Source organism: Bos taurus, chromosome 19 (assembly GCF_002263795.3).
Source record: "Bos taurus isolate L1 Dominette 01449 registration number 42190680 breed Hereford chromosome 19, ARS-UCD2.0, whole genome shotgun sequence".
Taxonomy (NCBI): Eukaryota; Metazoa; Chordata; class Mammalia; order Artiodactyla; family Bovidae; genus Bos; species Bos taurus.
In genome coordinates this window covers 61,652,337-61,662,557 of record NC_037346.1, presented here as the reverse complement: position 1 = coordinate 61,662,557, position 10,221 = coordinate 61,652,337, and the positions used below count along the sequence as shown (strand labels likewise).

The window sequence follows — 10,221 nt, the reverse complement described above, 5'->3', positions numbered from 1 at the left end:
TGGACCACTGGAGGGATCAGCGGCCGACGATGCGACAGGAACATTTTCCCTGATTACTTTTTTAACCTGGATTGTGCCTCACTGTGGTGTTGGAGAAGACTTCTGAGAATCCCTTGGACTGCAAGGAGATCCAACCAGTCCATCCTAAAAGAAATCAGTCCTGAATATTCATTGGAAGGACTGATGCTGAAGCTGAAATCCAATACTTTGGCCACCTCATGCGAAGAACTGACTTATCTGAAAAGACCCTGATGCTGGGAGGGATTAGGGGCAGGAGGAGAAGGGGACGACAGAGGATGAGATGGCTGGATGGCATCATTGACTCGATGGACGTGAGTCTGAGTGAACTCCGGGAGCTGGTGATGGACAGGGAGGCCTGGCGTGCTGCGATTCATGGGGTTGCGAAGAGTCGGACACAACCGAGCAACTGAACTGAACTGTGCCTCACTTAGTTACACTTTGAGGGGGACAGAAAGGAAGGGAAGGAAGGACGGCACTTAAGGAGGTCTGCAGCAGGCTTCAGGTCAGCACGGGGATCGCCCACCCGACCCATGACATGCCTTTCACATCGCTTCAACTTAACTAGATATTGACATTCCATGAATGAATATTGATTGAGGACCTGAAATATGCAAAACAGTGTGTGAGCTCCATCTTCCACTGAAATAAAAAAGGGATGTGCTGGGAGGCGGCAGGTAAGATGGGACATATCCTAACTCTGGTCACAAGCTCAAATTATAGAAACGTACTTCTGACTTCATGCATTGCTTGCTAGGGCGGTGGTTAGAAGAATCAGTCAGGCAGACCGACGGGCTCACCTGAGCACGTGGGAGGGTGGCTGACTTGGCTACTGTGTTACCTGCGCTTCTCCAGGTGAGGCAGCTGGTTTGCTGCCACAGTTATTTTGGAAAGCAGCTAACGTTAAGTAATTATTGGCACGACGGCATCCACATATGTGTGCAAAGCTCTGGGTTTTCAGTACTGGCTGGATAGTGGCTACAGACGAGGGTGGGGGCGCGGGCTTGTGTGTGCAAGAGAGAAGCGGTTGGCACGGTCCCTCCCTGCTTCTCTCTTCTGCTGTTCGTTCTCGCCGTCGGCACTGAAGCCTGCAGCTCTCGCTGGCCCTGCGCATCACAGTAGGTGCGTTCACGTGTGCTCACGTCGACGGGGCACCACCTCACGTAAGGTGACGGTGGCTGTCTCTTATAACGGAACTCTGAGTGCGATGCAGATGCATCCTGGCTAGTGGGCCTTCCATGCTCCATTTATGATTATTATCTTCTGTTAAAAATTCTTCTACATCATGGTTTTATTTTATTTATTTATTTTTTGGCCATGCTGTGCGACATGGGGGATCTGACTTCCCTGATTGGGGATTGAACCTGGGCCCCCTGCATTGGAAGCTCAGAGTCTTAACCACTGGACCACCAGGGCAGCCCCCCACATTCCATTTCTAGCCTGATGAAGTGCTGGTCACTCAGTCATGTCCGACTCTTTGCGAGCCCATGGACTGTAGCCCGCCAGGCTCCTCTGTCCATGGGATTCTCCAGACAAGAATACTGGAGTGGGTTGCCGTTCCCTTCTCCAGGGGATCTTCCTGACGGAGGGATCAAACTCGGGTCTCTGCATTGCAGGTGGATTCATTAACAGCTGAGCCACCAGGGAAGCCCTGATACACACCCCATAAGCCGGAATATGCTTATTAACATCCTTGCCTGGATGCTTACCATGCACTCTGGGTGAAGCTTCTCTGCCTCTAGGGTCCAGTTTCAACACTTGGAAGAACAGCTCCCCCTCCTGTTACAGCCCACAAACCTCATCTGAGCTCTCATGGATTAAGAGGAAGTAATGGGCTTTCCTGGTGGCTCAGCTGGTAAAGAATCTGCCTGCAATGTAGGAGACCCCAGTTGGATTCCTGGGTTGGGAAGATCCCTTGGAGAAGGGATAGGATACCCACTGCAGTATTCTGGCCTGGAGAATTCCATGGACTCAACAGTCACACAGAGTCGGACACGACTGAGCGACTTTCACTTGACTGATGAGTCAATATCACAACTATCACATTCAACCGACCACACAAACCCATCCCGTTACCTCCGAGTACACAAGGCCACAGCCCCCACCCATCCACTGTTAAACGGCCAAGATCACTCCTAATCAGTAAACGAAGTTTTCTGACACGTAATGACACAGAGGTCAAGCTCAAAATGGTCTGTAGGACAGACTGGTGACAAAGAGTCTTGCTTTTCTGCCAAAATACTCCTCCGACTCTCCTTAAGGACCAAAGTAGCATACAGAATTTAAGGCCACAGCTGTGTGAATAAGTGGATACTGATCAACACTGACACAGCGCAGTCTCCCGCGTCCCCCCTCAAATCCTCAACTGACGTGTCGATCATTTTCCAAGGGCATAATTTAGTAGTTCACCGATCCTCATGTGGTTGATGAAATAAAGGTAATATCGAAAATGACAGCATCTGAGAAGCAATCTCAAACTGCCTTTTTATTGCATTCAATTAGCAAGAGACTTGGGAACCACTTTTTAATATAAAATTATCAGCCACAGAGTTGCAGTTGAAACGCACTGTAGTGACTTCAGCTGATAACTCTCATTTTTTTCTCTTTACTTTCCAAAGGCCCCCTCCACCCCTGGCCACTCTCAGTGCTATAGAATGAGGAGCAAACAGTTTTTACTTGGACAAGCGCTGAATTTCCAGAGACTTATGTTTGTCCATCCTCTGGGGGGACCATAAAACCAGCCAAGAGGGCTCATTTGGAAATCTCTTGTGTTAAGAAAAGTGATGAATGTGTCCAAACGTGAGCTGAGTTATCCTCAGACCAGTCCATATTCAGCCAGAGTCCTAACTCCTCCAAGGCCTCTGTCATCAGCTGGGGGTCTCGGAACTGACCATCCCAGCTTCTCTAACACCCTCCCTCCCCACCCCTTCACACACACACAAAATCCTTCTTGATATTACCCTACATATGTTTGGCATTTCCCCCTCTATATTTAGTCTTGGATGTAAAAAAATTCCCAGGTAGTCTATGCAAGCATGGAGGCTCAGCTCCAAGTGAACCCCCCCCCCCCCCCCCCGCAATAATAAAACTGCTCGTAGGTTATAACACTCAGGAGAAAGGGGCAAGCCACGCTTTACACTTAACAGAGTGGTCACCACTTGGGGAAACTGACTTTCTGGCCCGCTGACCTCTCCTGATCTCTGACCCCGGGCAGGGGAATAAACAAGAGGGGAGAGCGGGGTTTCCGGGAGTAGCCCTGGTTTCTGAAAGGCGCCCAGGTCTAGAGCTAAGTGCTGGGTGCGGAGAAGCGCTGGACTTGCTCTGTTTGGAAACCTCATTCTGGAAAACCGAGATCCCACATCAGGAGCGGGAGAAAGAGCGAGGAGATGGCCCGGGAACGGAAGGGGCCTGGGGTGAACCCCGGGGGCTCAGGGGCGGGTCTGGGAGCATCTCCGGGCGCGCTACTGCCTGCAAACTTCTCTCCCCGAGATGGGCGCGGGCGCAGCGCGGGGCGCGCGGCGCGGCCGGGGGCCGGGCGGGGCTCACCTGTTCCAGCGGGCCACCTTCCTCCGGTAATAGCGCAGCGCCTCCGGGCCGGCCAGCAGCGAGTCTTCGGGCCCCAGGAGCGGCGGCTCCTCCGGCTCGTTGTACAGCGGGTGCGCGAAGAGGGCCCGCAGCTTGGAGCCGGGATCGCCGCCGCCGCTCGGCTCGACCCGCCGCGGGGCCGAGGGGGCCGGGCCGGGGGCCGGGGAGGCGGCACGGCGGGCGCACGGGCAGCCGAGCGGGCGCTCCCGGGGCTGCAGGCGGCTCCGCACGCGGGGCCCGAGGTGGAAGTAGAGGTCGGCGGCCAGCAGTGCGCCCAGCAGCAGCAGGGTCAGCAGGCGGTCCCGGCGCAGCCCGGGCATGGCCCCGCCGGGTGCGCGCAGAGGCGCCCGAGCCCCGCGGCCGGACGCGCCGCGCGCGCGGAGCCCCCTCCGAGGGGGTCGCCCTTGAAGTCGCGGCCGGGGCGCAGAGCGCGCGGGCGGGGGCGGCGGTCCCTCTCCGCGCCCAGTGGCCCCCGGAGGCCGGTGTCCCCGGGCCCCTGCTTCTCACACCCTCTGCGCCCCGGGAGCCGCGGCAGGTGGAGGATCGGGGCGCCGGGCCGCGGGGACGGGCGGCGCTCGCCTCCCGGCGGCGGCGGGCGGCGGGAGGGCGGCCGCGGAGCGCGGGGCGTCTCTCCGGAGGATGCGGTCGCTCCGGCTCCTCCGGCGGGCGGCGGGGACGCCCGTGCCCCCGGCTCTTCGGGCCGAGTTGGTGTGCGCGCCCGGCCCCCGGGGGAGGGGTGACGCCGCCGCCCCCGCCCACTGCCGCTGGCACCTGCCCCCGGCGCCGCCCGCCCGCCCGCCGACTCCGGGCCCTCTTCCGGCCCTGCCCGGCCACCTGGTCGCCCGGCCACCGCGCGCCGGCCTCTCGCCCCGGACGCGCGCGGGCCCCGCTCGGGGCTCAGCCAAGCGCTTGAGGGGGCTCGAAGCTGCGCACGAGAGACCTTCGATTTTCGTGTTTATTTCCTAGAAACAAGACAGCTCCCTGAGAGCCTTTCCCCTTAAGAGCTGCCAGGTGTGTGTGCGTGCGTGTGTGTGGCCCTTTCGCTCTCTGCGTCTTCCCGCAGAGCCCCGTCCAGATCCAGAAAGACCGCGTGTCCGGTGTTCGGCGCGTAGTAGGCGCTCAGGAAACAGCCGCGCTCAGCCAGGGAAAAAGTTTGACCTTTGAAAAGAAGTCTTGCCGACTTCCTGTCTGGATGGAGCGCGGTCCCCGCTGTGCCCGCGTCTACGGAGCGGGAATGTGTCCTTTCGCGAAGGAGCGGGCCCTCCCGCTGACCCCACTCCGAACTTCGTGCTCAGCTGGGTGCGAAAGCGGGTCCGCCCAAATGAATCACTGAAGGACTGTGTTAGGCTTTCCCCTGGTATCCTGTGAGGTCATTCACACCCCTTCCCACCCCTTTTCCCTTTGAGGAAGACGGAGGGCGAGGTGGTTGCCCGGCCCTGAACTCCTGGCTCCTCCGTTTAATGAGCTGGTGGGATGGAGACATGCTGGTCTGACGGCGGAGGCAGCACCACCCCCCCCGCCCCCCGAAGCCCTTCCTGGGTATGAAGAGGCATCTTTGCCAGGAGCTGCCCGCCCAGGCACAGAACGTCCTCCTTCTGTGAACTTGGCTCTCTAACCCCCTCCTGCCCTCCTGGAGTCAGAACTCTCAGACGCACTTGGGCTTGTGGGTTCAGATTCGAGTTCCTCCCCCTGTGGCTTGGTGGGAGATCCCTGTGGCCTCTGCCAGCCCCATCATCTGTTAATGAAGCTAATAATAGAGCTTACCCCACAGGGTTGGGCTTCCCTGGTGGCTCAGGCCATAAAGAATCCGCCTGCAATACAGGAGACTGGGGTAAGATCCCTGAGTCAGGAAGATCCCCTGGAGGAGGAAATGGCAACCCACTCCAGTATTCTTGCCTGGAGAATCCCATGGACAGAGGAGCCTGGCAGGATGCAGTCCATGGGGTTGCAGAGTCAGACACAACTAAGTGAAGAACACACACACACACACACACACACACACACACCCATAGGGTGACTGTGTGGCTTAAAGTGGCTCAGCTGGTAAAGAATCCGCCTGCAATTCGGGAGACCTGGGTTCGATCCCTGGGTTGGGAAGATCCCCTGGAGGCGGGAATGGCTACCCACTCCAGTATTCTGGCCTGGAGAATTCCATGGACTGTTCACCCCACGGGATGGCAAAGAGTTGGACATGACTGAGCGGCTTTCACTTTCACTAAGGGACTTTAAGTATATAACCCGCTTTGAACAGTCCCCAGCACGTGGTGAGTGTGAGAGATGTGTTTGTCAGAAATACGATTGCTTCTTAGTTCCTGTCATACACTGGGGAAGGTTGGAGACTGTTCATGAGAGGGACGAAGACAGGAAAGTACTGAAAAGGAAGACGCCAGAAAAGGACCGTGGTCAGCAATACAACGTGGTGGCCTGCGGAGCCGCGTCCATGCGAGGGGTGCCCGGATGATCCCATCGCCAGCTGCTCTGCTCAGCTGAGGATGCTGGCGGGAGTTTTAGGGTTTTGGAACCACCTTCTTTTTCGCAATCATATTCGAGCAGGTCTCCAGTTTCTAAGACGCTTCGGACGTGCCTAATTAGGCCTCGTGGCCAGGATGAAGGAGTCAGGCACCCGTCGGCGTTGAGTCGGTAACAACGAGGAGGAAGTGTGGTTTGCGTTTCCGGGCTGGCAAAGGGTGTGGGCGAGGAGCCATCACGAGTCTTATGACTTCCCTCCTTCCACACCCATTTTGTCTGAGCTCCATTCAGGAAGCAATATTCCTAACTCAAGTAGAAACTGTCTAAACACGTTTTCCTCTGCTACATAAAGGTCAAGGGCAAACTGCACGTGGAAGCCAGATATTAAGTGTGGCGGCGGCTGTGGGCAGAGAGAAATCTAGGGGCGGGATGGGCAGTGCGTGTCACCAGCCTCAAGGTCTGTCTAAGCCGCTCCTTCTCCCTCTTGGAAATACGCGTTCCCTTCTGCTCCGGCTCCGGCTCTCCGCGTCTCAGCCCGGGCTTCCTCGCCAGCCTCACCTGTGGCCCCTCACTTCACACACCCGTGCTGTCTCCAGCCGCTGTGTGCCAGGACCCGTGGTCTTTCTACCACCACTGGCTTGCGGGGTTTCTCCAACAGCCTCTGCTGACAAAGCCCCGCGTGGTGCCAGCTGGTGGAGGAGAAACGTGTACAGGGTCCGGCTCTGGTTTCACAAGGCAGGGGGAAGAGGAACAGATTTGGAACGGAGATAAGAAATTGACATTCGGCACAGACTTTGGTTTTTTTTTCTTTTTTTTTTTTAAATTTTATTTTATTTTTAAACTTTACATAATTGTATTAGTTTTGCCAAATATCAAAATGAATCCATCACAGGTATACATGTGCTCCCCATCCTGAACCCTCCTCCCTCCTCCCTCCCCATACCATCCCTCTGGGTCGTCCCAGTGCACCAGCCCCAAGCATCCAGCATCGTCGGCACAGACTTTGGCCTCTAAATTCCATTTTAAAAAATTTAAGGAAGTCATCAAAGGTGTACATGAGTATTTAGATAAAGAATGGTTATGGCTGTATAGGGAAGAAAAAAGGAAATAAACTCAATGTTCCAAAATTGAGAACTACTTAAGAAAAATGATGGTTCATCTATAAAATGAAGCTCTATTTTATTTATTTTAAAATAATTTTATTTTAAATAATTTTGTTTGTTTATTTTTGGCTGGGCTGGATCTCTGTTGCTGTGCAGGCTTACCTCCAGTTGTAGCAGGCAGGGGCTGCCCTCTCCTGCAGTACAGGCGATGACGCCTCCTGTCGTGCAGCATGTGCTCCAGGGCACTCGGGCGTCAGCAGCTGAGGCTCCCAGGCTCTAGAGCACCCGCTCAGCAGTGGTGGTGCTCAGACCTGGTTGCTCTGCAGTATGTGGGATCTTCCAAGATCAGGAATTGAACCCGTGTCTCCTGCATCGCCAGGCAGAATCGTTACCACTGAGCCATTGGGGAAGCTCCTCTATTTATTTATTTTCATGAAAATGTGTCTATATTATCAGGCAAAAAGATGTAGTAATTGCAACTTATACATTATTACCCATTAAAATATATTTTTGCATATATTTCTATATAGAAGTAGAAAAAGACTGAAAGGTTTGGTGTCTTGCAGACAATTCCTCCGTAGAAGATCCAACTCACAGTTCGTGCTCAGTAAGTCTTTACTGAACAGACTTGTGGCCTGTGCAGCCCTCACTGCCTAGAGTCCGGATCAAGCCTGGAGCCTCCCTGTGTCACTTTATTTCAGGGCAGACCTCCTCCGTTTCCTCTTCATTCTCAGGCTATGATTCATTGAGAAGTTCCTGGGAAGATGTTGCTCCATTAAAAAAAGAAGGTCTGTAATGTCAAAAGATCTGGGGATGAAAGGCATTTTAAAAGGCTGACATCTTGTATTTAGAGAGGCGATCTTTCCAAGAGGAAAGACAGGAAAACATGGCAGTTAGGGGAAAATTATCTTTTAATTTTTCTTAAGGCTGTAGTTTTATTTCCAGCCTCATTTGGAGATTAATCTCTTTTTGTTTTAAAGCTTAAAGTTTAAAGCTAGCCTAAAACATGGATAAATATTGACTGCAACTCAAAATTCTAAATGTCTTCTGGGATGTAGATTTTTTTTAAAGATTAGGTTCACTGAAAAATAATAATCACCTATTAATCAAAAAGACGTCTTTTTTGGGTGTTAGTTCTAAAAGGTATTGTAGATCTTCATAGAACTGTTCAGCTTCTTCAGCGTTGCTGGTTGGGGCATAGACTTGGATTACTGTGATATTGAATGGTTTGCCTTGGAAACGAACAGAGATCATTCTGTCGTTTTGAGATTGCATCCAAGTACTGCATTTTGGACTCTTTTGTTGACCATGATGGCTACTCCATTTCTTCTAAGGGATTCCTGCCCACAGTAGTAGATATAATGGTCATCTGAGTTAAATGCACCCATTCCAGTCCATTTTAGTTAGCTGATCCTAGAATGTCGACATTCACTCTTACCATCTCTTGTTTGACCACTTCCAATTTGCCTTGATTCATGGACCTGACATTCCAGGTTCCTATGCAATATTGCTCTTTACAGCATCGCACCTTGCTTCTATCACCAGTCACATCCACAACTGGGTATTGTTTTGCTTTGGCTCCATCCCTTCATTCTTTCTGGAGTTATTTCTCTACTGATCTCCAGTAGCATATTGGGCACCTACCGACCTGGGGAGTTCCTCTTTTAGTATCCTATCATTTTGCCTTTTCATACTGTTCATGGGGTTCTCAAGGCAAGAATACTGAAGTGGTTTGTCATTCCCTTCTCCAGGGGCCACATTCTGTCAGACCTCTCCACATGACCCGCCGTCTTGGGTGGCTCCACACAGCATGGCTTAGTTTCATTGAGTTAGACAAGGCTGTGGTCCTAGTGTGATTAGATTGACTAGTTTTCTGTGATTATGGTTTCAGTGTGTCTGCCCTCTGATGCCTGCTCGCAACACCTACCGTCTTACTTGGGTAAGAAAAAAAAGATGTCCTTTTCATTATAGGGGACTGGAATACAAAAGTAGGAAGTCAGGAAACACCTGGAGTAACAGGCAAATTTGGCCTTGGAGTACGGAATGAAGCAGGGCAAAGGCTAATAGAGTTTTGCCAAGAGAACGCACTGGTCATAGCAAACAGCCTCTTCCAACAACACAAGAGAAGACTCTATACATGGACATCACCAGATGGTCAACACTGAAATCAGATTGATTATATTCTTTGCAGCCAAAGATGGAGAAGCTCTATACAGTCAGCAAAAACAAGACCAGGAGCTGACTGTGGCTCAGACCATGAACTCCTTATTACCAAATTCAGACTTAAATTGAAGAAAGGAGGGAAAACCACTAGACCATTCAGGTATGACCTAAATCAAATCCCTTATGATTATACAGTGGAAGTGAGAAATAGATTTAAGGGACTAGATCTGATAGATAGAGTGCCTGATGAACTATGGATGGAAATTCGTGACACTGTATAGGAGACAGGGATCAAGACCATCCGCATGGAAAAGAAATGCAAAAAAGCAAAATGGCTATCTGGGGAGGCCTTACAAATATCTGTGAAAAGAAGAGAAGCAAAAAGCAAAGGAGAAAAGGAAAGATATAAGCATCTGAATGCAGAGTTCCAAAGAATAGCAAGAAGAGATAAGAAAGCCTTCCTCAGTGAACAATGCAAAGAAATAGAGGAAAACAACAGAATGGGAAAGACTAGAGATCTCTTCAAGAAAATTAGAGATACCAAGGGAACATTTCATGCAAAGATGGGCTCAATAAAAAGACAGAAATGGTATGGACCTAACAGAAGCAGAAGACATTAAGAAGAGGTGGCAAGAATACACAGAAGAACTGTACAAAAAAGATCTTCACGACCAAGATAATCACGATGGTGTGATCACTCACCTAGAGCCAGACATCCTGGAATGTGAAGTCAAATGGGCCTTAGAAAGCATCACTACGAACAAAGCTAGTGGAGGTGATGGAATTCCAGTGAAGCTATTTCAAATCCTGAAAGATGATGCCGTGAAAGTGCTGCACTCAATATGCCAGCAAATTTGGAAAACTCAGCAGTGGCCACAGGACT

General features: G+C 51.9%; 1 protein-coding gene across 1 annotated transcript in view; it reads right to left on the bottom strand.

Annotated features, from left to right (window-relative positions):
• Window positions 1-4,284, bottom strand: part of FAM20A (FAM20A golgi associated secretory pathway pseudokinase) — a 40,372-nt gene extending 36,088 nt beyond the window's left edge. Inside the window, exon 1 of the mRNA XM_002707768.7 lies at window positions 3,565-4,284. Coding sequence (XP_002707814.2) covers window positions 3,565-3,923 — 359 coding nt within the window. The 5' untranslated portion in view covers window positions 3,924-4,284. The remainder of the gene's footprint in view (window positions 1-3,564) is intronic.
• Window positions 4,285-10,221: the final 5,937 nt, after the last annotated feature.